Raw genomic sequence first — 27,247 nt, forward strand, 5'->3', positions numbered from 1 at the left:
AAGCATCAACACTCTATGCCGAGGTGAGTTGTAGAGAAAAATAAGAGGGGCTGCTTTGGAGAAAAGAGGCAATTCCACTGCCCCAAGTAGGATGGAAACAGTTAAGGAGCAGGACAGGATCAAAACTTTAAATCAGCTCAGATCTCTCTGAGCATATGAGGGGGCCCCTGGGATGGGAGGAACAGTGATCCCTTAGAAGTAGATGTTTCTGAGAGTCACTCTGTTGACCTCACAGAGACCAGAGCAGGACTCCAGGCTTAAGAGTTCTGGTCTGAACAAGGTATACCTCTTTGAGGATTCATAGCAGTTCAGTGTATTTCCCTAAACCCTCGCCTGGGCCCCGCCTTCTAACCTGTTTACCAGCAGAGAGAGGAGACAGACATTCTTCAATTACTTCCCTGCCCTTGACACAGGTAGTGCCAAGAGAGGGATTTAGCCCAGGCCCTGGGTTCTCTGCACCCCACTGCCGACGACACGCTGTGGTACAGGGTCCGGGGGTCAGATGTTCAGCATGTGTCCACTCTGCTTCGCAGATGGAAAACTCAGACCTGTTCTACGCTGTGCCCTGGTCCTGCGGGACTCTGGGCTTCCTGGTGGCTGCCGAGATCCGCATCATCCCTGCCAAGAAGTACATCAAGCTGCGGTTTGAGCCGGTGCGCGGCCTGGAGGCCATCTGTGACAAGTTCACCCGCGAGTCCCAGCAGCCGGAGAACCACTTCGTGGAAGGGCTGCTCTACTCTCTGCACGAGGCCGTCATCATGACGGGGGTCATGACGGACGAGGCAGAGCCCAGCAAGGTAGGACAGAAGGAGGATGGCCCAGGCAAGCTGGGAGCAGAGTCAGATCCCCACCCTGACCCTGGCAGCCACCCTTTTCAAGGGTGTGACCTGGGTCAGCCCACCTGGGGTTCAGGCAGCAGCATCAGTAGTTGGCCATCTTCGGCAGCGACCAAAGAAAGCATCCACTTCCTCTGTCCCTACCACCTGCCAGGGACAGGCATAATCTTTGATCCTCGAAGTAGCCCCATTTTACAGATGAGGCAACTAAGGTTCCAAGAGGCCATGTTAACTTCCACAAGATGACAAAGTAATTGATCTTATGCTTCAGAATCCAGATTGACACTGTGTAATTTTTTTTTTTAAGTTTTATTATTTTATTTTTGGCCACACCACCCAACATGCAGGATCTTAGTTCCCTGACCAGGGATTGAACCCACACCCCTGGAAGTAGAAGGGCAGAGTCTTAACCACTGGACCACCAGGGAAGACCCTGCTGTGTATTTTTTAATAGCCAATCTTTGTCCATTAAGAAAGTATTTGTGTCTGATGAGAGGCTTGGAAAGTATACAGAAGTAAAAAGAAAGGCTCCATGCATAAACATGACCCAAGCCAGCTCTTGCTAACCTGTTTGACGGATTTATCTCCTCTCTTTCAATATATAGATTTTTTTAAAGCCTTTACAAAGTCATGTAACAGTGTTGAAATAGTTAAAGTGCATCTCTTTACCCAAGCATGCACCCAGAGTAACCCCTTGTAACACTGCACTCTTTGAGGCCTGTATGTGTGCATGTGTGTTTATGCAAACACACGCTCTCGTATTGTCCTATGATTTCCATTGTTGCCTGCAAATAATTGACCCAACTCATTGCTTCCCAATGAGTATTTTGCTTAAAATGTTTTGCTCTTACAAGTAAGATTACATTGAAGATTCTCTTGCATCTATCCTTGGCCTCTTGTACATGCATTTCTGAAGGACTGAGTCCAAGAAAAGGAATTTCTGATCCAGGGGTTTGAACACATTGAATGTTGATAGATACGACCAGTGGCCCCCCAGGAAAACATGTGTTTCTGTCCACTTCCAGCAACGCAGTGGTGCGTGAGGACACCTTTCTTCCACGTTCTTGCCAGTGCTGGATAGCATCACTCTTTCATTTTTGCCAATCTGATAAGGTTAAAAATAGTAGCTCGTTTTATCTTGCGGTTCTCGGGTACTTTCAACGTTACCATCTCTTTGTAGAGCTTCGGTTTGTCTTCAGCTGTGCTCACTGGTATAAAATTGTTAGTTTTCTGGTTTAGTGTGATAAGCATTTCTGCATGTCAGTTACATTGCCTTCATACTTAATGACTGCAGAAACGTTGCAGTGAGCAAATGCCCTGTCATTTACTAAACCACTGCCCCGTAGTTGGAATGAAAGTTGCATCCAGTTTTTCATTATTTTAATTAACGTAGCAGTGGACATCTTTCGCCTGTAATTTGAGTAATGCCTTAAAGTAGAATCAAATGATAGGCCATCTTAAGGCTCTTATCGGTCCCTATGTACTTAAAGCATTTTAAAATCAAAAGGGACTCAAAAATCATCAGATATGATTCACTCTCCAAATAAGGCATGAAGGTCCAGAGAGGGAAAGAGGCTTCTCTGAGGACACACAGCAGGCCTGGGACAGATTTAAATTTGGGTCCCTGACTCCTGGTTGAGTGTTTGTTACCCTCATACCTGCTTCTAGAATTTAGCATCATCTGCAAACTTTGATCGAGCACCGTTCCTACTAGTGAGACACTAGTGAGCACTGGAGGATGAGGATCCGGGAGCAGGAACAGGACTTCGGACACCAAGCGCAGATGCTCTGGTGCCCCCACGCGCTCACTCTGCCTGAGCTCAGGTTGGGCCAAAGCCCAGGCAGCGTGTCACTCGGAATCTGAACCTAGTCACCTGGCAAGGAGGTCTCATCCAGAGGTTTTCTCTCCTCTGAGGCACTCCCCTGGAGACTGCCAGTGGTGATAAGCTGAGGGCAGGAACCAAGGGGAATCACTTCCCATCTCCCCACCAAAAGTCATCTCTTTGATGTGTTAGATGCCTAAAGCTGAGATTGTGTCCAGAGGGTTGCCTAGCTTTGAAAATGTTTGAACACTCTGACCAGTTCTCTTCTTCCCCAAGAAGACCAGGGTCTTCTCCAGAGGCTTGCCTGGTATCCGTGGCAGAGGGCCTGGGCCTAAGGCCACAGACCTTTGTAAAGTGTTCCCATGAACAAGACCCTGTTTCCACATGGAAACTGGGCCGGGGGAGAGTGGTGGATGCCAGAGACGTGTGCACGTGTCATCTGAGGAGCGCATTCCCCCGACATGCCTGTTCAGCAGGCTGCTCAGGAATTTGTCCCTGGGTGCCAGGCACTGCCCACCCGGTGAGGATGCGGCCTGTCCACCCCGCAGATCCTGAGAGGAGCCGGTCCACACCCATTTTACAGGGGAGGCCCAGAGATAGGAAGTGGCTTGTAATCTGAGTGCTCGGGCTGGTACTGGAGCTCCTGTGGTCTCTCGGCTGCCAGTGGGCTGCCATGTGCCCTGGGAGACTCGTACCATCCTGGGCTTCTCTGACACAAATAGTTCCTGATGAGTCATGAGCACCTGTGTGTAGGTACCTCCAAGTCTCGGGTTCATCAAGCGGCTGGTGCCACTGCCATGTATGTGGGCCAGGCCCGCCTGGGGTCAGGTCAGATTGCTCTGTTCCTGTTGTGCCTGACTCCTCTCTGCATACACAGGTGGAGGCCAGCCTATGGCGACTTCTGCTTCCATGCTCTGACTGACTTGCACCAACAGGCTCTTTAGCGCATTTGAGCCCAGGCTCAAAGCCTGTGCTTTGTGGTCCTGTTTACTCCCTGCAGAGTGACCTCTCAGCTGAGTGGACCTGCACACAGGGCGATACCTAGATGGGCTGCAAGTGTTGGCTGCCACAGATGGAAGGCACAGGCTGCCTGGCTCTGGGGAGGAAGGAACTGGCAAGGAGCTGAGGGCGTTGAGAGGGCGCAGGAACTGAATACTGTGCCCCTACTGTGGGCAGTCACTGTGCTTTGCACTTTCTATATTATCTGTTTCAGTCTTTCCAACCATTTTGCCTGTACTGAAAATGAGGCTTGGAGAGGTTAAGTAACCTGCCAGGATCAACCTAGTGCATCAAAAGTGGAAAAAGCAAACTGGCAAACAGCAGGAACAGGGTAGTCCCATTTCTATAAACCCATGTGTGTGTATGAAAATAAAACCTAATGAACACATATTAGCTTTCAGTAGTTCCCCCTGGAGGGTGAGGCTACAGGGGCGTCTCTCTTTCAGGTTACATATTTCTGCAGTGTCTAAGGTTTTCACCAGGAGCGTGTGTTGCTTTTAGATTCAGGAAAAAAAATTAATAGTTGTTTTTCTGTTTTTTTCTTAATAATGCCCACATTCCAGAACCTCCCATTCAAGGTTCTCTGCCATCCAGCCCTGGCGTTCTTTTGCAACAGGGGATGTGCTTGAGTCCTTGCCTTGCCTCTCGCCAGCCTTGTGGCCTTGGGTAGTCTCTTTAACCTTGATGATTCTTTCTCCTGGTTAGTGAGACAGGGACACCTCTTTTGTGGGAGGTTTTGGAGGAGATAATGCGTGTCTACAAGGCCATGGAGGGGGTAAAGAATGAACACATTGGGTGCTGGGGCCGCCTCCCTTGTGGGCATTTAGCCCATGCTAGGCTTATTCTCCAGCGACCCTGGCCTTGCTTCTGTTCTTCTGTTCTTGCTTCTGTTCCTGTCTTATCCTATCCAATGGTCCCCTCTCCTATGTGGCCTTCACTCTCTGCTTCCTCCTGTCCATTTGCTGAGCCCCAGCTGGCTGTTATCTCACCTGCCCCATAAAACCTGGGTGCCTCTCCCACCCCCAGAGAATGGGCCCAAGCGTCTGCAGTGTGTATGTATGTAATTTCTAACAGGCACAAAGATCTCCCACAAAGTATCTATTTTTACTGCCATTTAACATGTGAAGAAACAAGCTCAGAGTGACCTGCTCAGTGTCACACAGCTAGTGGGCTACTAGGCGAGGGCCAGGCCTCAGCCACCCAACCTGGAGCCTGTGACCTTTCTGGGCGGCTGCCCTGCCTCTCTCTCTCTGAAAACATCGACCCACAGTCTCTTTCATGGGTGAATAAGCTAAGGCCCAGAGAAGCTAAGTCACCCCAGGGCACACAGTAGGTAAAGTCCTGAACCATTTAAGACTGAAGAAGACACCAGCTAAACGTAAGATTGAGGCTTGGAGACGGCGGGGCTCAATGCCAGGAAGCCATAGCTTTACAGTGAGCATCTCCCTCTGATGTTGGCTGTCTGTGGGGGGAATGCCTTGGCCAGAGGATGTGGAGCTTGGTCCAGGGCAGCAGGGAAAGCGTTTTGGTCAGTAAACACTGTCAGCCGAGGAGCCAGTGGGACGGGTGAGCCCCACTGTGTTTGTGCCAACACTGGCCTCGTGGGAGGCAGGCAGGGAGGAACGTGTCTGTGCGGACCACTGCACTGTGGCCAACCTCAGTAGGCATCAGCTGTTCAGTTCTCTCCCTGACAAGGAGGGGGCTGAGCTCTCGAGACTGTCAGGAGCTCACCATTGGGCCCTGGGCTCACCATTAACCTCCGTGAGCTTCTGCTCTCTCTGCTAGAGAAAACCGCTGTGCTTAACCTCATCCAGCTTTCAAGAGCCTCCAAGGTGATTAACAGACATGAAAGAGCTCTAGGGAGGCCAGGAGTGCTAAACAGAAGCCAGGCATCTCTGTTACACCCCAGTGGCCTCTGGGGCTTGTCTGGAGCCTGACAGCAGTGCCCTCTGGCATTTCAGCTGAACAGCATTGGCAACTACTACAAGCCCTGGTTCTTCAAGCACGTGGAGAACTACCTGAAGACAAACCGAGAGGGCCTGGAGTACATCCCCTTGAGACACTACTATCACCGCCACACGCGCAGCATCTTCTGGGAGCTCCAGGTGAGGCTCGGATTTCCCAGTAGTCCTGGCTCCTCCTGGCCAGGCTGGGAACCGGCGCAGTTTCCCCTCCCCTGGGGGAGAAGAGTGGCTTTGTCCTCAGGAACCGGAGCAGCCTCTCACCGGGCAGTGCAGTGTCTCCTTCTGCGGAAATGGCCGCCTTCCATAAAGCAGCAGAGTTTCCCCGAGTACCAGCCAGAAAGTGGGTCCCCTGGCTGGGTGCTCTGGGGAACTCAGACCTGTCCCATCCTTGAGACACTGTAGCCTGGCCAAGCGGCCAGCCGCCGGCCCTGAGAAGGGCCACAGGAAGTGGCTGGTCCTGCCCAGGGCTGGGGGTTGCTGTCAGGCGTGTCCTTAACTTGTGGGTAAGAATTTGCTACTGTGCCATGAGAGATGGGGAGTGGTGACATTTTAAATAGGGGGTGAGGGAAGGCCTCTCAGGAGCTGCCTTATGAGCAGAGACCAGCATGGGGAAGACACACCAGGCAGAACTCAAGAGAGTGCTCCAGGCAGAGGAAGAACCAGAGCACGGCTCCTCAGTGGGCTGGCTGAGTTGCTGTTTTCCTTTTTTTTAATTGAAGTGAAAACATAAACTTAACCATTTTAAAGTATGCAATTCAGTATATTTGGTACATTCCTGATATCGTGTGTCTACTGCCTCTATCTAGTTTTAAAATATTTTCATTGCCCTGCAAGGAAGCCCTGTACCCATTAAGCAGTTACTCCGCATTCTCTTTGCCCAGACTCTGGCAACCAGTGGTCCGTGTTCCATCTCTACGGGTTTACCTATTCTAGACATTTTATATAAATGGAATCACGCAACACATGGCCTTTTGTGTCTGGCTTGTTCACTAAGGCTGTTCTCAGGGTTTATCTACGCTGTAGCATGTATCCGTACATCATTCCTTTGTGTGGCTGAAAAACACCCCATTGTATGGATGAACCACAGTTTGTTTTTCCACTCATCTGCCGGTGGACATTTGAGTTGTTTCCGCCTGTTGGCTTTGTGAATAGCACTGCTGTAAACATTCATGTACACAAATTTATCTGGATACTAGTTTTTGGTTTGGGGGCAGTCTCTGCCTAGGAGTGGGACTGCTGGATCTGTGTGATAATTCTGTGTCTAACTTACTGAGGAACTGCCAGACGTTTTCACGGTGGTGAGCCGTTTTACATTCCTGACAGCAGCATGCAAGGGTTCCAATATCTCTGCATTCTCAGCAGTACTTGCTGTTTTCTGGTGTGTTGCTGTAGCCATCCTAGTGGGTGAGAAGTAGAGTCCTACTGTAATTTTGGTCTGCATTTTCCAAATGACTGATGATGTTGAATATCCTTCCAGTGCCCGTTGGCCATTTGTATATTTTTTGAAGAACTATCTATTCGGATCCTTTGCCCAATTTTAATTACACTGTTGTTGATCTTTGTTGTTTTAAGAGTTCTGTATATATTCTGGATTATTAGACCTTTATCAAACACATGATTTGCAAATATTTCCCCGCATTCTGTAGGTGGTCTTTCACTGCCTTGATAATGTCTTTTGATTTACAAAAGTTTTTGGTTTTGATGATGTCCAGTTTAGTTTTTCTTGCGTTACTCATGCTTTTAAAGGTCGTATCTGTAAGAATCCATTGCTAAATCCAGTGGAGATTTAGCATTAATCATGAAGATTCATTCCTGTGTTATCTTCTAAAAGCTTTATAGTTTTAGCTCTTATATTTAGGTTCTTGATCCATTTCAAGTTTTGTATATTTGGTGAAAGGTGGGGGTCCAACTCCATTTTTTTACATCAAGGCAGGATGCAAGTTGTCACGGCAAGTCTGCATGTTTTTAAAAAACAGCAAGAAGGCCCTTTAGCTAGACCCATGGTGGAGAATGAGGTCGAATAGCAGTTAGAGCCTAGATCATGTAGGTCCTTGTAGTTCAGGGGAGGACTTTCTGTTTTGCTTTGTGTGATAAGAAAGCTAGTGGAGGACTTTGTACAGAAAAATGACATGACCTGATTTTTGTTTTAAAACAATAGTTTTGACAGCTGGATGGAGAGTGGATGGGGTAGGGTGACTTAGATTGGAAGAGAAGAAAGAAGGATTCTGTTGTCTGGAGTGGTAGCAGTGGAGGAGGAAAGGAGTCTCAGATCTGGGAGGTACTGCGAAGATTGAACCAACCAACAGGATTTCCAACAGAGTATGACTCCAAGGTTAGGGACCCAAGCAACTGGGTGACCTGAGGTGCCACTGACTGCCATGGACAATGTGGGTAAGGGGTCTGGGAAGGAAAATTAGAAGTTTGGTCTGGGACATGTCAGCGTGAGATCCTTCTCAGACATCCAGGTGGGATGTCAAGTGGGCAGTTGGCACAAATGTCAGATCTTCAAAGGTTGAAGGATCACATACCACTGTGGGTACTATCAGCAGAGAGATGTTAATTAAAGTCATGGGACTAAACAAGTGAGGGAAGGTAAAGAAGACAAGTCCCAGAGCCAAGCCCTACAGGTCAGGGGAGGAGAAACCAGCCAGGAGAGGAGAATGCGGCATCAGTCGGAGGGAAGGAGAAACCCAGGAGAACTGGCAACCTGGACAGTGTGACAAGAAGGAAGATGAACAACTGTGTCAAATGTCCCTGAGTGAGACGAGAACAAAGAATTGACCTCTGGTCACTGATGACCTTGAGTCATGGGGCTGAAAGCCTGATGTGAGTTAAAGAGAAAACGGAGATAAGGAAGTGGGGACAGTGAAAACAGAGATCTAGGAAGGCTCAGTATCGGGGGAAGCAGAGAAATAGGGTGGTAGCCGGAGGGGGATGTGGGATCGAGAGGAGACAACAGAAGGAGAAATGACTGCATGTTGATGTGCTGGCAGTGCAGGAAAGAGGGTGTGCTCGCAGGGTGAGCCTTGAGCGTGGCGGATCCTGCGCTCGGGTGGAGAGGGTGCCCTTAGTGAGAGCCTGGAGAGTCACCCCTGGACAGTTAATGGAACAGTTGCTATGGGATGTGGGCCTTCTCTTCCAGTTGCTTCTCAGCGAAATAGGAAGCAAGGACTTCAGCCAAGATGAGGGGGCGAGGGGTTGTTGAAGGACTGAGAAGAGAGGAGTTGGGAACTTGTCCCTTGGAGAGTGGGAATGAGTTGACTGGGAAAATGTCATAGGGTTGCCAGGCAACAGTGGGCCTGCCAAAGATTCCTGAGCGTGCATTTACAGAGACCGGCCCTGGTGGCTGTAGGTTTTCACACATTCAGCTGTGTAGATGGGACAGAGAATAAGGAGAAAGTTAGATTTAACCACGGTTGAGATTTTGCGGATGAGTAAGACAAGTGAGGCAGGGTTGGAGAAGCTGGGACAGGATCGTGATGAATTCGGAGCCAGCTTGGGGGAGGGGGTGGTGAGGATATGTGGGGCTGATGGGACTGACATGCTGGCCTGGGTGCCCCTTGGGGTGAAGAGTTGATGTCAGAGCACTGGAGGGCGTAAGCAGCAGGAAGGGAGAGGTAGTGGTGGCCAGAGGACCAATGCGTGAAATGGAAACTGTGGTGTTTTCCCCGACATCCGGTTCTGCAGGAATGAAGTCCTTAGCCCCTGCAGAAGCTGACCTTCAACACACCCTGAAAGGAATTCAGGGTAAAGATCAAGAATGACGCTGTCTGTGCTCTGGGCAAACTACCAGAACAGACCTTCACATAGTTAGAAGATATTTTGAGGAGAAAATTTTCCAAAACTCTTGCATCTTCATGTACTTAGTAAAGCAATAAAACCATTAATAAGACATCTGTTCCTTGTAACTACAAACAACCTTCAACCAAGAGATGTGCTTGATGACAATTGTTTAGTCTCTGAGTCATGTCTGACTCTTCGTGACCCCATGGAGTGTAGCCCACCAGGCTCCTTCTGTCCATGGGATTTCACAGGCAAGAACACCGGAGTGGATAGCCATTCCATTCTCCAAGGTATCTTCCTGACCCAGGGATCAAACCTGAGTCTTCTGCATTGAAAGGCAGTTTCTTTACCACTGAGCCACCAGAGAAGCTCTGGATGACATGTATCCTTTGCCAAAATCACATACATCTTGACCTCACCTTTACCTCTTCACAACAGTTTCACAGCACTGAGAGTGGGTCTTCTGGGCTGCAGTCTCAGTGAGACACTGAATAAACTCAACTCATAGCTCTGACATTATTTTTTTTCTTTCCCCCCAAGTCAACAGAGGTAGTGAATATAACATCAAGAGGTCAGCAAACTTCTTTAAAGGGCCAAATAGCAAAGGCTTTAGGCTCTGCAGATCAAACTTCCTGTCACAGCTGCTCGGCCCTGCCTTTGTAGCCCAAGAGCAGCCCTGGGCGGCGCTTGAACAGATGAGTGTGGCTGTGCTCCAGTGAAACTATATATAAACACAGGCAGGGGCCGGATTTAGCCAGTGGGCTGGATCCACTTGCAGACCGATCCCCACATGCTCTAGTTTGTCATCCTCTGCTCAGGAGCGTGATGCGAAAGTCAGTGCAGAGGCCAGGTGAAAGGGAGGACAAACAGGATTATCGGGGGGGCAGGTGTTAAACCATATCAGTGATAGCATCAGTGTTGGGGAAGGTGGCAGTGATCCGGGCATTTGGGGGCTGGTGGGGGTGGAGGTGGTGGGGATGTCGCTGAGGATTTCCGGAGAAAGGAGGGGCAGAGACCTCGAAGCAGTAACGAGGGGCCAAGAGGAGCCCACCTCACCTCCATCTACTCCAGAGGGTCATGGAGAGAAAATGACACCACGCCAGAGGGCTGCAGCCAGGTATCAGCTAAGAGCACGGAGACAAGTAGATGGTCGAGAGAATAACTTGAGGATGGAACAGGTTTGCTGCTGTTAGACCATGAGAGAGCACAGGGGAGGGGTTGGGAGATGGGGAACAGTGGCTGGTGGGATCAGATGGAAAGATACTGCATGGCTGCAGCACAGCAAGGATGCTGGTTAGAGATACCCAGAAGTCCACAGCAGCTAAGATAAACAGGAAAGTCAGGCACGAAAGACTTACACCTGGTGGTGTCCTACAAGGGGGTGTCGGGCCAGTTCTAAACATGGGCGAGGTCTCTGGGCAGAATGTGGGGCAGTGGTGAGGGGTGCAGGAGTGGGCAGAGAGGGTTGGTTCCTCAAGGCCTGGGGAACCCTGGGCTTCCTCCATCCCTATTAGTCCTGCTTCAAGGAGTGTCCAGGCCCAGAGCATTTGGTGGAAAGTTTTGCCAAAGGCAGAAAACTCCCAACTCCTCCTTTATCCCTGCCAAGAGCAGTGTTAAGGTTGTGGGAGGTGTGAGCAGGAATATTTAAGAGACAGGAAAGGCAAGAGGAGCCAGCAAAGTACATGAGAGCCCAGAATGAGAGTCACAGTAGTTAACATTAATCCCTCCTTATGTGTTAGTTCTTATGTCAAACACTTTATGCCGCTCTCTCCGTCTTCCTGACAACCCTGGAAAGGTAGGTCCTGGTGTTATTTCCCTTCTACAGATGAAGAAGCTGGTTTAGGTTGTCTAAATTAACACAGCTCAGTAAGGGATAGAGTGTAATAGTAAGGGTTATCTATTGCTGCATAATGAATTCACCCCACATTCTGAAGATGAAAGCAGCTGCCATCTGTTACCACACAGTTTCGAGGGTCAGAGATTGGAGAGCAATGATGTGGGTCATTCTGGCTCAGAGTTGCAGTCAAGGTGTCGGTCAGGCTGGTGTGCTAGAGTCTTTAGGAAGGTGAGAATCTGCATTCTGGAAGGCCCCCTAAGGTGGCTGTCAATGAGAAGCCTCTGTTCATTGCCACCTGGGCTGCTCACGTGCCTCACCACAGGGCAGCAGACTTCCCCCAGAGCAGGTGATCCAGAGAGACCATGGAGGGGTCCTCAGTGCCTTCCCTGACCCAGTCTTATCACCTTGCGACTCCCTCCGTATTCTCCTGTTAGAGTGGAGTCTCCAGTCACTCAAGGTTGGGGGAGTTAAGCTCCACCTCTTGCTGCTAAACACTAGCCTTTACTGCCTGAAGTTAAAGGAAGAATCTGAAAGGATGGGTGTATTACTACTGAGATGTGCACACAGGGAGTTTATTTGCGGGGACTCTGGTGATCCTCAGCTGCGAGAGAAAATGCAAGTAGGGGTGGGTGGAGAGACAAGTCGAGGTGTGATACAGTCATAGCAAAGACCTTAGCCAAGCCACAGGGAGGTCTGCAGCTGTGTAATCCTCCCAAGTTGTCTCCCCTTGAGGCCAGGAGCCAGGACTTTGCAGCCCAAGCCCATGAAAGGTCACCTTGGAGACATTGCATGTTGGGTTCCAGGCCATTGCAATAAAGCGAATATCACACTAAAGTGAGTGACACAAATTTTCTGGTTTCCCAGTGCATAGAAAAGTTATGTTTATAGTATACTATAGTCTATTAAGTGAGCACCAGCATTGTGTCTTTTAAAAAAAAAGGATATACCTTAATTTAAAAATACTTTGGTGCTGAAAAATGCTAACCATCATCTGAGCTGTCAGTGAGTCAGAGTATGATGTCAGAGACCACTGGTCACAGATCAGAAGTGCAGTAAAACAAGACAGTCTGTACAGGGTCAGGAAGCCAGGACAAAGAACGCAGTAGCACCCTGTGTGCTGATGCTCAGGGTCCAGTGATAAGCAGGAGCCTAGCAGATGCTGCCAATTGTGAGTTGCAGGTTTTTTAAGCCCACAGACTTGTCTGTGCACCAATGTCTCTAGGAAGGGACACAAATAATTCCTAACAATGCCTGCCTCTGGGGAGGGGAATGAGACTGGGATGGAGGAGGAATGATGAGTGGTCAGGGCTGTGGAAGGAGGCTGGGCCTTTGCCGAGTGTTTCTGCTGTTTCTGCTGTGTGGCTTCTCCAAAGACAACCAAGAGAATAGTAAAGGCCACGCTATTTCCTAAGCTCCTGTTGTATTCCAGTAACTGGTGTAGGAGCTGGAATCGAACAGAGAAGAAAGCAGACAGGCCCCTCCCTTCCTTGCGGAAGAGGGCTGGCAATCAGAGGAGGCGATTCAAGGGGAGGGGAGGGGAGGGGCACACAGCCTCCGAAGCCTAGCATGGTGGCTCCTTTGGGAAGCTGCCCTTGACCCTAGTCTGACGTGGACCCTTTTATGTGCTGCCTCTCTCTGTTGCACCTCTTCCACACCTGGGGTCAGGGACCACGTCTTGGTGACCTGGGTATCTTCAGCACCCAGCACAGAACCTCGCACCTGAGCACATAGGCACCTCATCATTACATAATGAAGGAAGGAATCCCTTGGCTTCAAGGTCCCGGGAGCTGTGAGGATGGGGTGCCAGATGGACGCTGGTCACCTTGAGGAAGATGGCAAGCTGGGAGCAGAGAGGACAATCGTGAGCAGTGGCTCCTCCCGCATGGCAGTTGGAGGCACAGAAGAGGAAGGCCAGCCCTGCTCAGGGGGGTTTCCTGAGAGGCCAGCTTGGGGGAGGCAGGCGGGTGGCCCCATGAGGGGCCACAGGAACAAGAGGAAGCATCTAGTTCTGCCTAGAGTTGAAGATAGCTGTTGAGCTTGGCCTTGACAGGTGAGCAAGAACTTGCAGTTGTGTGTATGGAAGGATGGGGAGCAGTGACAGTTTAATAGGGGTGTCAGAGAAAGCCTCAGGAGATGCTGTCAACCGAAGGCTCGTGGGGCCTGCGCCAGACCTTTGCCACACACACTTGGCTGTGTTACCTTAGGGAAAGTTGCTTAAGCTCTGTGGGTATCCATCTGTCTCGGCAGTCAACAGCGTTTATTTCCCAAGCATTTATGGAACACCCGCACTGTGTCCGCCACAGTGACCTCAACAACCAGAACAGCAATGATGGCTTCGTTGTCGTCTTGCCCCAGGCTGAGTGCCTTCCATTTGGTATTCACTGTTCACTCTCACAAGTCCCATATTACAGATCAGGAAACTGAGCTCAGAAAAGTCAAGTCACCAGCCCACGGATATCACAACTCGTAAATGCCAGAGCCGGGAATCAAACCCAGATCCAGCTGGGTTAACCTTGGGTACCACCACTGCCCCTGCAGATAGGAGTGGACCCGTCGTACTTCTGTGAAGCCCCCAGGGAGGTCCTGGCCCAGGGGGACACTGGGCCCTGCTGGGCTCCTTCTCTCCATCCCCAACCCTCATCTTTCAGGACATCATCCCCTTTGGCAACAACCCCATCTTCCGCTACCTCTTTGGTTGGATGGTGCCTCCCAAGATCTCCCTGCTGAAGCTGACCCAGGGCGAGACGCTGCGCAAGCTGTACGAGCAGCACCACGTGGTACAGGACATGCTGGTGCCCATGAAGTGCCTGCCGCAGGCCCTGCACACCTTCCACAACGACATCCACGTGAGTGGGGCTGGGAACTCAGCTGGGGCTTGCGGGGAGCAGGGGAGAGATGGCTGTTTGGGCAGCGGGGGGCCCCAGGCAGCCATCCTCTGATCAGGAGCGGGGTGGACTGGCTGCAAGCCTTCCACCTGTGTGAGGAAAAGCACTGACCTGCCCTTCCGGCCCCCAGGTCTACCCCATCTGGCTGTGCCCATTCATCCTGCCCAGCCAGCCGGGCCTGGTGCACCCCAAGGGAGATGAGGCCGAGCTCTATGTCGATATCGGTGCCTACGGGGAGCCACGTGTGAAGCATTTTGAAGCCCGGTCCTGCATGAGGCAGTTGGAGAAGTTTGTCCGAAGTGTGCACGGGTGAGCAAGTGCCCAGAGTGTGGACAGTGTCCTGGGAGGGTGCGGGGAAGGCCAAGACGCCAGCTCCATGGCCAGACCCTTGGGTGCTGAACGACCCCTCAGATTCAGGAAGGGAGTTGGGAGATTCTAAGGAGGTGGAATTACAGGTGTTCTTAGCCTTCCCTTATACCTGCATCTCCCGCCCCTCCACTGAGTATCCCAACAGTATACCCTAGCTGCTAGAGCCAGAAACCCAGGAGTTACCCTGCTCCCCACTGCAGGGCAGGCCATGGGAGTGCTTTAGACATAGCCAGGGGCTCCCGCTCCAGGTTGGACACCAAAACTGAGGAGGGAAGACTCAGGACCATGAAAGCCACACAGAGGCCTGGGCAGAGCATCGTTCAGAAATGTCCTGAAACACTGTAGGTGAATCTCAAAATAGTTATGCTGACTGAAAGAAGCCAGGAAAAAAGAGTACTCTATGGTTCTATTTTCATATACATATATATATATATATATGCTGTTTATATAAAATTCTGGAAAACACAGTTGAACCCATAGTGACAGAAGGCAGGTCTGCCTGGGGTTGTGGAGGGTGATGGATGGCACCAGGGAATTCAGGCTGTGAGGATGGCTATGGCTGTTGTCTGGACTGAGGTGACTGTTTCAAGGTTATAGACATTATATAACATCGAACTTATCAAGCTGTGGTTTTCCTTTTTAATGTATTTTAAAAATTTGCTTATTGTCTATATTTATTTTGTTGAAGTTTAGATGATGTACAATATTATATATTACAGGTATACGATATAGTGATTCACAATTTTTAAAAGTCACGCTCTATTTATGGGCTTCCCAGGTGGCCCTAGTAGTAAGGAACCCGCCTGCTAATGTAGGAGTCATAAGAACCACGAGTTGGATCCCTGGGTTGGAAAGATCCCCTGGAGTGGGCATGGCAACCCATACCAGTATTCTTGCCTGGAAAATCCCACAGACAGAGGAGCCTGGAGGGCTACTACAGTCCATAGGGTCCCAAAGAGTTGGACAGGACTGAAGCAACTTAGCATGAACACATGCCCTGTTTATAGTTATTATAAAATAGTGGGTCTATTTCCCGTGTTATACAATGTATCCGTATAGCTTTGAGCTATATGCTTTCATCACGTGCAGCTTATTGAATGTCAAAAAAGGGAAAGAAAGCGGCCTGGCAACTGCATCAGGGGAGCAGACATGCAGCACACTGCATCCTTCTAACTCTTCCTCTGCTGCCACTTAACGCCCTGAGCCCAGACTCCCCGTCTGCAAAATGGGGTTAAAATTCATGCCCCAACCTCAACCACTAGCTTGTTAGTGGGGGGGTCAAACAAGAGAAATCCCCCAAAAGCTCGCCCTGCCCTGCAGAGCAGGCAGTGCACTAGGGGCGCATTAGGGGTGACTGGAGTTCTCTGCACCCTTTTCCCCTCCTGGGGCCTCTGTGCCCCGCCCCTGAGCCCTCACCCCTGTGTCTGCACTGCAGGTTCCAGATGCTGTATGCCGACTGCTACATGGACCGGGAGGAGTTCTGGGAGATGTTCGACGGCTCCCTGTACCACAGGCTGCGGAAGCAGCTCGGCTGCCAGGATGCCTTCCCTGAGGTCTACGACAAGATCTGCAAGGCTGCCAGGCACTGAGCCGGAGCCCGTCCAGGAGGAGGCAGACGCGAGGGGGGACCCTGTCCCCAGGGCCAGAAGGCATCTACCCTTCACTCAAGCTTGGCTGCTCTGCCAGATCCACACTTTGAGAAAGAAACCCCTCCAGAGACACCCCCTACCCACATGGCCTTGACGGCTTGCTCCCAGCTTCCAGGGGCGGCGGGGTGGAGTGGAAAGGATGTGAGATTTGGAGTCAGACAAACCTGAGTCCAGTTCCCAGTTCAGCCACTCATTAGCTGTGTGACTCCAGGTGAGTCACTGAGCCCTTCTGAGCCCGACTCCTCATCTGTTGAAAGCTGTGGTGGGTAATGCTCCCTGCCTGCTGTGACATCTAAGTCAAGCACCCATTGCAGTAGATGTGCTAAAGAATTGACAGCTACTATTAGCGCAGCTTCCTGCTCAGCATGACATCAGACTAAAGTGCTTTGAATTCCGTGGTTGAGTCCGGGAAGGCTCCACATCAGGTTGCCCGGCTCAGGTTTGGTGGAAAGGGGTGCCCTGGAGTTGCTCTGCCATCACTTGTCAGCCAGAAGAGCTCCTCGCGGAGGGAAGGAAAGAAAGTTCCTTTCCATCGCTGGGCTCTTGGGAGGGCAACAGGTGGGGTGGGCGGGCCCAAGACGTGCTGTGCCAAAGTCAGGTCTGATTCCAAAGTTCCCTCTGTCTTCCTTGGTGACGCCCTGCCCCTTCTTCCTTCATGCTCAGGCTTGCAGGCCCACCGCAACCATTGCCCAAGTCCACTCAGAGAGGACCGTGTGCTTGGAGAAGACACTTCAGGGTGGAATCCTGTCTGGGCCTGGGGCAGGTGGGGTGAGTGGTTTTGGCTCTGAATTGAATCCATAGGACCTGGGCTCATTCTTGCCTCTCCACCCTCCATGCCGCTTGTCCCCAGACCCTGCTTCAACCTGCTGGGGTGTGCCCTCCACTCTGCAGTGGGGCTGGGACTCGGGGTGGGGGGACCACACCAAGCAGGAAAATGGAGCCTGTCATCCTTAGGTCTCGTGGGGATCCTCACTGTGGCGCTGAAAGAAAACAGCATCAACTTGATTTCTCCAACCACTCATCCCCTCCTTTTTTTTTTTCCTTCCTCTCCCCACCCCCAGCTGTAGTTAATTTTAGTGCCTTACAAATCCTAAGCTCAGAGAAAAGTTAGCTTCGTGTCTATTCCAGAGGGAAGGAAACCTTCCCAGGCCCCTGCCCACCTATTAAAGCTTGGTTGTTTATGCAGCTCCATCTTAAGAACTGCCCAGCCTCAGCTGAAAACCCAGACTCTGAGAGGGAATTATGTAAGGGAATTAAGTGAGCTGGGCCAGGCAGTGATGTTCTGGAATAGAGGAGAGCACTGGCTGGGAGCTGGGAGGCCTGGGTTTCAGTCCTGGCTGTATTCTTCACAAGCTCTGCCTCCATGGACAAGTCATTTGTCCCTCTGAGCTGCAGTTTCCTCATCTGTCACATCCATGTACACAAGACTACCCGAGGCTCTTCTGCTTTAGAAGTGCACGGCTGTCTTAAACAGCCGTGATTGCGAACCCCACGAGAAAGCCTTGCTACGTGGAAAGTCAGAGGGAAAGTAAATGGTCCAGGTGGGGGTTGTCTGCCATTTCAGATACTTCCTTCAGCCCACGGCCAGCTCTCATCTTTTCAGAAAGGCACATCTGTGGCCTGCAAGGAAGTGTCATTGTCACCACTGGTTGCCAGAAGCCTCCCAGGGTCACACTTTGGCTGCCAAGGCTCACTCCACGCACCCCAGGTTTGGCTCACCATGGTGTCTTGATGTGGTCCTGGGAGTGCCAGGTGCACTCGGGGCACTCAGAAGGCGGAAGAACCACTCTTACCCATTTGGCCTCTGGAGGGGGCATAAAATCAGAAACCTCATTTTCTCGCTTGTATGCAAAGCATGTGAACTCGGGCACTAGCTCCCCCAGTGAGGCCTGTGGGCTTCTTGCTCATCGGTAAACTGATGATCCTACTTGCTGTAGAGGAAGGGTTAACCCGAGCAAGATAAGGCCCCATCCTTTCAGCAGTGGGGCCTCTGTCCCGGGACCCCTGGGAGTGCAGCCAGAAATGCCAGCAGCCTCTTGTCCTCAGTCCTACAAACCAAAATCCTGCCCTTCTCAGACCTTGCCCAGAACCTGGGGCTGGGAGGGAGGGTCTTGGGGTCACACCAGCCTCAGGGTCATGTTTTGCTTCAGTGATATCTTGCCTAGAAAGGGGCAGTCTTCCAAGCATGTCGAGCTGAGTTGCCAGCTCTTTCTTGCAGCCAGTCTTGTCACTATCCAGCCAGGTGGTGGTTTCAGGTGGAATTAAACTTGGCACGTGGTGGGGTGCAGGGAGCACGTGTGAAAAGTATAAGAAGAGGCCTCTCCCTTCCAGAACCCTGAGTTTCTTGGCTGCATGAAAGTTTTTCTGTAAGATCCAGATTCTAGCCAGTTTCTTTGGCTGGAAGGATGCATAATTAGCTGTTACGGGAAGGGAGGGGGTGGGGATGGGGGTGGCAGTGTGTGACGTGTGGTATTTTTCTTAAATCATGGGGACCACAGAGAAAGGTGTGGTCCCTCTATCAGGCTCTTACAGCTGCAGGTGCTGTGCCTGCTGTCCGGAACACTTCCTGTCCCTGTGGCTGTGTGGCTGCTCCTTCTGTAAAAATAAAAGTGTGACCTGGAAAGTAGCCTCTGTCATTTCTTGCTCTGGGGACCACGATGTGGAGGCAGTCCTGGTTCAAGCGCAGGCTCTGCCCCTCACCGGGCCAGTTTCCCTTTGAACCTGCACACCCAGGTCTGGATGATGGCATGGCGGAGGGACAGGTGTATTAGGGTAGAGGGGCCAGGGTAATTTTCTTCCCCATTTTTGAATTTCTATCTTTGTCACAATGATCTGGCATGGATGTTAATAATATCTTCCTATTTGCAGGGTAGAGAACAGACTACAGGGGGAAACTGGGAAGCTAGGAGACAAGTGAGAATAGGTGAGGTGATGACTCAAAGTGGGGCTGTGCTTTTTAAGGCATCAAACATGACTGTCAGAAGCTCTGGGCTGCAGTCCTGGCTTTGTCACTGGGATGACCTGACTAATTCTGGCAAATCAGTTAGTCCTGTTGAGACTATTTCCTCGTCTACAGACCAGTGGAGACTACTAACTGTCCACTAAAACCCACTCCTCCCTCTGAGCACAGCCCTGGCCCACACTCCCCAGCCTCCCTTGCCCTCTGGTGTGCTCTTGTGTTAAGAGTCTCTGCAAGAGAATGTGAGCTGCAGTGGGAAAACCCTCTGTGAGGGTCGCCTGTCTTCTGGTACTTCTATGCTGGTGACAACCCGGCCATTGGTGGTGGCAAAGTCACATGGGGAAGGAGCCTGGATCCCCTAATCGCTGTCTGGAAAACTGCCCACCAACCTGGACTTTGGCCTGGTCTGTTAGGGGAACAAGAAATAAACTTTTACTGTAGCTGTGTCACTGCCTATTCAGGACTACTTGTTAGAACAGATTCACTCACCCTCATTACATGAACAGAGATATAAGGGTTGAGTTTAGGGCAATAAAGCTTTATGCAAATCCTAGATATACCTGATGGACATTGTCCCAAAATATATGTGATGTCAGGGTCCCGTCCTACAGTTATTTGAGAGGAACTCTTTAGGAAATTCTTTTTCCAGGTGTTGAGTTTCACAAATCAGGATTTGTAAATTCTCCTTGAAGGAAGAGAAATCTTTTCATGTCCTAAAAAAAGATTTTGTAGTTGAAGCCTTAAATATCACCTTACATATGAATAGCATATAACATAAAATATCTTCTTTAATCCTCACAGTCCTGTAACAAAAGCGGGTCAGTTTTATCCCCATTTTATAGATGAGGAAAGTGAAGCTCAGGAAAGGTCAAGTGATTTGCTTGGAGGTCACATCGAGGCTTTTTACTGAGTTAAACAAGGATGCAGACTCAGCATCTAGTCTTACAACAACAAAATGCTTCACGAGCCTCACCCGGAGCCAGCTGAGAGTAGCTCCAGGCCAGAAACAGTGAAAGCAGACCCTGGGCTGAGCCCCAGACGTGGTGGGGAATCAGGGATCTCTGCATGAACTCGGCTCAGAAAGGAAGTCGCTTAGGAATCAGCAGAGGATTCTGCTTTGACCCAGAGCAGTTCCTTCTGCCAGGGAACCATCTTGCCTGACCACGCCCTCAGCTACATGGGCCGTGTCCTGACACCATTCATGCCAGAGTTGCAACAATTGGTTCTCCAAAATTGGCTGATATAAGAAAGATCACGTGTGTGTGTGTGCATGTACACATACACACACACTACCCAAGTTGAATGTAGACGTATTTCAAAACTATGCTTTCTGGTCGCGTCCTGGTGTTAAGACGGCCCACAGGTTTCTTCCTGTGGGACAAGTCTAGTTACTGCAGGTGACTGCCTGGCATGCTACGTTGGGAAAGACTGGGAGGCTTTGTTGAGGTCTGCTGCTGTGTAGTCTCTAAGTCATGTCTGACTCTTGCAACCCTGTGGACTGTAGCCCGCCAGGGTCCTCTGTCCGTGAGATTTCCTAGGCAAGAGTACTGGAGTAGGTTGCCATTTCCTCCTCCAGGGGATCCTCCCAACCCAGGGATCAAACTTGTGTCTCCCGCTTGGCCGGCAGATTCTTTACCACTGAGCCACCTGGGAAGCCCTTATGAGGTCTAGGAGGTGGCATTTTGATGCTGTGGACTGAATGTTTATGTCCCCCCCACCCCAAATTCCTATGTTGATGTTCTAACATAGTGGAATCGGGAAATGGGGCCTTTGGAAGGTTAATTAGGCCATGAGGTTGGAGCCCTCATGATAGGAGTAGTGTCCTAAGAAAACACGTGAACTAGCTAGCCCTCTCTGAGGGTACAAGATGTTCATCTGCAAACCAGGAAGAGTGCTTTCATTAGATCTTCCAGCACCTTGGTCTTGGACTTCTCAGCCTCCAAAACCATGTAAAATAAATTGTTGTATAAGCCACCCAATCTATAGTAATTTATTATAGCTGCCTGAACTGCCGAAGACAGATGGTTTGAAGATAGTTGAGACAAGGAACCCAGAAATAGCAGAATCCTTCTCTGCCCATCACACTCCTCCCCATGGGGTTTCCTTTAGGAAGCAGATCCAAGGAAATGATAAGGGGAAAATGGGGCACTGCAAGATGGTAGAAATAAATCCATATATATCTATTTATATCCATATATAGATAAAGAGATAGGTTGATAGATCTGCTCCCAGTTCCTGACACTGAGCTCCTAAATCTCTTGGAATGTCCTGGGTGATGGCATGTCTTTTGCTCTAATGAGATGACTATGGGTGGGCACCTGGATTGCTCTTGGATACGGGTAGTCACCAGAAAGACCAAGCCATGATTAGAAACTAGGAACTTTCAGCCCCTACCACCACCACCGCCACCACCACCCCCATCTTCCAGGGAGGGGAGAGGGACTGCAAATGGAGTTAATGATTGATCATGCCTATGTGAGGAAACCTCTCTAAAAATCCCAGTATTATGGGGCTTTGGAGAGCTTTTGGGTTGGTGAATACACCCATGTACTGAAAGGAGGACACACTCCAACTCCACAGGAATGGAAGCTCCTGTGCTCAGGACCGTCCCAGACCTCACCTTATGTATCTTTTCATCTGTGTCCTTCATCATATCCTTTAGTACACATGTGCTGTGCTGTGCTTAGCAGTTCAGTCATGTCCAACTCTTCGTGACTCTCTAGACTATATAGCCCACCAGGCTCCTCTGTCCATGGGGATTCTCCAGGCAAGAATTCTGGAGTGGGTTGCCATGCCCTTCTCCAGGGGATCTTTGAACCCAGGGTTCGAACCCAGATCTCCCGCATTGCAGACAGATTCTTTACCATCTGAGCCACCTGGGGAAGCTTAGTACACATGTGAATATAAGTATTTTCCTGAATTCTATGAGCCACTCTAGCAAATAATGGAAACCAAGCAGGGAGGAGGTCATGGGAGCCTCCAATTTGAAGCTGTGAGTAACTAGGGGATATACTACTTGCAGTTGGCATCTGAAGTGGGGGGCAGCCTTGTGGGACTGAGCCCTTAACCCTGTGGGATCTGATGCTATCTCCATGTGGTACTGTCAGGATTCAGTTAAATTGTAGGACACTCAGCTGGTGTCACAGAGAATCACTTGGTGTGGGAAAAACCCCACAATCTGGTATCAGAAGTGTGAGTATTATGAGTGATAGTAAAGGAGGCATTGAGGAGGAAAGATTGGGTTTTTCAACGCAGGCACTTACTATCTGGACTGCTGCCGGAGAGCTCCCTGGTAAGTCGGGACTTAGGCTGTCGACTGCACAGTCAACCCCTATTGGGGTGTGCAGGGAGAGACTGGACAGACAGGGAGTTGTGTGGAGTGGCACAGTGGTGCCCAAAGAGGAGGAGTGGGCAAGGTGATACACTGGGATGCTGGAAAAATACTGACAAGTGCTTTGGGTTAGGGTATCCGCATTAGTAGACCCTGAGACAAGGATTTGGTGCGACTAGTTTTATTTGGAAGGTGAAGAAAACACTGGGAGGGGGATGGGCAAGGATGACAGTCAATGAAGTCTGCATTATCAGCAGGCTACAGGACTTCCCTGGTGGCCCAGTGGCTAAGGCTCCTTGCTCCCAGTGCAGGGGTCAGGGTTCCATCCCTGGTCAGGGAACTGGATCCCACATGCTGCAACCAAGAGTTCACAAGGCATAACTAAAGATCCCGGATGCTGCAACTAAAGATCTTACGTGCCACGATGAAAATCGAAGATCCTGTGTGCTATAACTAAGATCTGGCACAGCCAAATAAACAATATTTAAAAAAAAAAAAAGCTTACCACTGTGGGCAACTTGACTTTAATTGCACTGGAAAAAACTCTGAAAGCCTGTGTAAAACATGCACCTCAAAGTTATATCCCACAGAGGGTGAGGGAGCTGGGTGTCTATATCTCAACTTTGATTGGTCCACAGCTTGAGAGCAGCTCCTGAAGGGTGTTAATTCCGTGGCTCTTCCAACCTTCCATGAAAAGAAGCCTTCCATGGCACCAGAGAACCTTCTGCTCCATCATAAGTAGATGTCCCTTTTCAGTGTATGTGATGTTGGTAACACACAGTATTTTGGTATCTCACAGCAAAGTACTTGAGAACTGCCCAATTTAAAGTAGTACACAGGTTTTTCTTATACTCCTAACTTGCTGACTTTCTCTATGGTGACAGTGACTTTGAGTTATGTGGTAAGTTAAAGATATATTTTTAAATTATATTTATTCTATAAGATAAAGCAGTCTTCAAACAAGTTTTATTGTGTATATTTTTTTAACTTTTTAATTTTGTATTAATTTTTGATTTACAGAAAAGTTGCAATGACAGTAGAGTTCTCATATCCCCTTCGCCCAACTTCCTCTGTTAATATCGTCTACATCACCATAGTGAAGCGAAGTGAAGTGAAAGTCACTGTCTTGTGTCTGACTCCTTGTGACCTGATGGACTATACAGCCCATGGAATTCTCCAGGCCAGAATACTAGAATGGGTAGCCTTCCCCTTCTCCAGGGGATCTTCCCAACCCAGGGATCAAACCCAGGTCTCCCACATTGCAGGTGGATTCTTTACCAGCTGAGCCACAAGGGAAGACCCATAACCATAGTATAATGATCAAAAATAAGAAATTAATATTGGCATAATATTAACTGAACCACAGACCCTACTTGAATTTCACCAATTTTAACACTAATGTTGCCTTTCTTTCAAAAATCCTGTCTAGGTTCCTACATTGCATTTAGCTGTTTTCTCCTTTGTTGCTGCTGTTGTTCAGTCACTAAGTCATGTCGACTCTGCGACCCCATGGACTGCAGGACACCAGGCTTCCCGTCCCTTCAGTATCTCCCGGAGTTTGCTCCTTAGTTTCTCCTAAGCTGTAAGGGTTTATTGAAATACAATTAACACATAATCAACTGCACATATTAGAAGTGTGCAGTTTGGTTAGTTTTGACATTTGTATGGATATACACAACTGTTTGTTCCTTGGCTTATTGATGGGCATTTGGGTTGTTTCCAGTTTGGGGCTACCACAAATGAAGTGGCTAGGAACATTTCTGTACAGTCTTTGTACAGACACGTGCTCTCCTTTCTCTTGGGTAACTCTCAGGAAAGGAATGACTGGATCATGTGGTTGGTATATGGTTAACTTTTTAACTTGCCAAACTGTTTAAAAAAAAAAAAAAAAACAACTCATTTAAAAAATTTAGACTTGGGTGTGGTTTCTCCTTATTCTCCTGGGGTTATGATTCTCCTTTCATGCTGGTTGTAGGGCAACTTGAGATCTCATTTTGGGGTCTGTTCCCCATTACACACAGTTATTCATTTTTTAAAATCTTAATTCTATTGTTAAGGTCACACACATGGTTAATCTTGCTCCATCATTTTTCTTTGATAATAAACTATCCCTGAGCTCAGTGGATTTTGGGGGGCGGGGGCCACACTGCAAGGCATGTGGCTCTTAGTTCCCCAACCAGGGATCTAACCTGCACCCCTTGAAATTGAAACGAGGAGTCTTAACCACTGGTTTACCAGGGAAGTCCCTTGCCAAACTTTTCCAAAGTGGTTTATAACACATATTACTTTGGTATTTCATGGCAAAGTCCTTTATCAGATATATTTTCTCCCACTTTGTGGCTTGTCTTTCCATTCTCTTAACAGTGTCTTTGAAGAATAAATTTTAAAAAATTTAATTAAGTCCAATTTAACTATTTGTTCATACCGTACCAAAGTAGGATCTATAAAAGAACAAATACAGTTGACCCTTGAATAGTATGGGAGTTAGGGTCTCTGACCCTCTGTGCAGTCAAAACGATGTATAACTTTAGAGTCAGTCCTCTGTATCCACAGATCGCTCACACTTGAACTGCTGGACCCACACAGCTCAACCTTTGTTGTTCAAAGGTCTACTGTTCATTTATATCTAAGAAATTTCTGCCTAACCCGAAGTCCAAAAGTTTTCTTCCCATGTTTTCTTCGGGAAGTTTTATAGTTTAGGTTTTACATTTAGGACTGTGATTCATTTTGACTTTTTTTTTTTTTTTTCTATGCTGTGAGTCACTGATTACAATTCATTGTTTTTTACATATTGATATTTGATAGTTATAGCACCATTTGTTGAAAAAACTATTCTTTTACCACTGAATTGTTTTTGTACCTTTGTTGAGAATCAGTTGTCCATAGATAAGTGGGTCTGTTCCTGGATTCTTCATTTTATTAATTCGTCTATCCTGATCCCATTCCACACCAGGGAGGAGTAAGGTAATGTTTGTCCTCCAGCTTTACTCATTTTTTTCAAAGTTATTTTGGCTATTTTCTGTCTGTTGTTTTTCCATATAAGTTTTAGGAGCATCTTGTCAGTTTAAAAAATATTACTGGGACTGATCAGTATTGAATTAAATCTATAGATGATATAGGGGAACTGACATCTTAAGAACAGAGTTTTTGATCCATGATTATGGTATATCTCTCCTTTTATTTAGGTCTTCTTTAATTTCTCTCAGAAGCTTTTTAAAGCTTTCACTGTATGAATCTTACACATCTTTCGTCAGATTTATACCTAGGTATTTCACATTTTGATGTTGTTATTATATATGGCATTTTCAATTTCTATTGCTAGTGTACAGAAATTGTTGATTTGAGTATATTGATCTTATTTCCTGAAACACTGCTGACTTATTAGACCTGGTGTGCACCTAGTTTGGCTTATCAGCCTTTTTGAGGATTCAACAGGACTTTTTTTTCGTAGACAATGCACCTGTGAATAATAACAGTTTTACTTCTTCCGAAACAGTCGTTTTGACATGAGCGAGGAAGTAACTGCTTTTCTGTAAAGCACCCATGCTCTCAAGGTGTCTGAAGTATTTTTATCATGATGTGGGTTTTGTGACTGAAGCCTTGAGCCTGTCTCCTTTTCCCTAAGAATAGCACACTCCTGCCATCCCACCCAATCTCTCTCTGTTCGAAAACAGTGAGGGCAGAAGCTCAGGATACTGTGACCAACTTGTGCAGACCTACCACTGGGCTGGACTGGCATGCCCGTGAGGTCTGACTTGAGGGGTGTAACTGATTGTTCCCAATGGCTGCATGTTCCCAGGAGGTCAGCAACTTCTTATGGCATTTGGCCCTGCCAAGCTTCCAGAAGCATCCTGGGATGGAGATGGAGTATTCCCAGAGAGGGCATACAGCTGCCTTAGGACATATGCTACACTCTGCCAACTCTCTTTGGATTTTACTGAACAGGGAGTCAGCATTTTGGCTTTAGAATAGGAGGGGTTCCAAGAGGGTCAACCACATCCCACTCCTTTAGTCCATCTGCTATCTGGCTCCCGTGTTCATGTCACTGGCCAATTTGAATTCTCAGGATAATCGATCTCTGGTATCAAAAGATATCCGGCCTTGCTGTCCCAGAAGACACCGTGACCTTCTGGCAGGTGTCTCCAGCAAAAGTGACCCCACCACACCCTTCCCCCTCTCCCAGGCACCCCCATGTGTCCTTTCTCCAAGAACCCCCATTCCCACTCCTACCCTCCCACCCCCAGATTCGTCTTCAGGCTCTCAGGTCCTCCAGTCACTGCAGGTTGTCCTTCATGGGCAGCTTTAAGGATCTGAATTATGATCCACAGTTGGCACACACTTCCCCTTAGTAAAAGGTGTGATTCTTTCCCTTTAAAAAGACACAGAGAAAGAGAAAATGAAACTGGTCCCTGGGAAGGATGTGAGCCCCCCATCCATGGAGAGGCACCTGTAGGGGAGGAACAGGTACCTATTGGTTGTACTTCCCAGGGGAACCTACACTGACTGAGAGGCCAAACTGATGACCTCTAGAGTTTTTCCAACAAAACAGCCTGGTTCTAAGGGCAGTCCTCTGCTAGGTACCTACTTTGGCTCATCAGACCCTCAACTGGTTTGTAAGAACTTCAAACACAAAATCCTAGTGCCTAAAAGATCATTCCAATAAGGACACTGAGGGTCAGAAAAATGAAAGAATTTGCCTAAGGTCACCCTGATGCCCAGGATTCCAGCCCAGAGCCCCTGACCACAGTCCAGCATTCTTCCTATTGCTCGGATTCTTTCCTGAGAGTGGAACACGTGAAGACTCTTCTCTGG

The 27,247-nt window shown here is 48.9% G+C and overlaps 2 protein-coding genes across 2 annotated transcripts in view; one reads left to right on the top strand and one right to left on the bottom strand.

Annotated features, from left to right (window-relative positions):
* Positions 1–18,771, top strand: part of DHCR24 (24-dehydrocholesterol reductase) — a 34,257-nt gene extending 15,486 nt beyond the window's left edge. Inside the window, exons 5-9 of the mRNA XM_027537141.1 lie at positions 534–797; positions 5,620–5,763; positions 13,891–14,088; positions 14,258–14,436; positions 15,932–18,771. Coding sequence (XP_027392942.1) covers positions 534–797; positions 5,620–5,763; positions 13,891–14,088; positions 14,258–14,436; positions 15,932–16,085 — 939 coding nt within the window. The 3' untranslated portion in view covers positions 16,086–18,771. The remainder of the gene's footprint in view (positions 1–533; positions 798–5,619; positions 5,764–13,890; positions 14,089–14,257; positions 14,437–15,931) is intronic.
* Positions 18,772–26,629: 7,858 nt separating this feature from the next.
* The window catches only part of LEXM (lymphocyte expansion molecule), a 35,806-nt gene continuing 35,188 nt past the window's right edge, over positions 26,630–27,247 (bottom strand). The window contains exon 11 of the mRNA XM_027538250.1: positions 26,630–26,804. Coding sequence (XP_027394051.1) covers positions 26,738–26,804 — 67 coding nt within the window. The 3' untranslated portion in view covers positions 26,630–26,737. The remainder of the gene's footprint in view (positions 26,805–27,247) is intronic.

Source organism: Bos indicus x Bos taurus, chromosome 3, assembly GCF_003369695.1.
Source record: "Bos indicus x Bos taurus breed Angus x Brahman F1 hybrid chromosome 3, Bos_hybrid_MaternalHap_v2.0, whole genome shotgun sequence".
Lineage (NCBI taxonomy): Eukaryota > Metazoa > Chordata > Mammalia > Artiodactyla > Bovidae > Bos > Bos indicus x Bos taurus.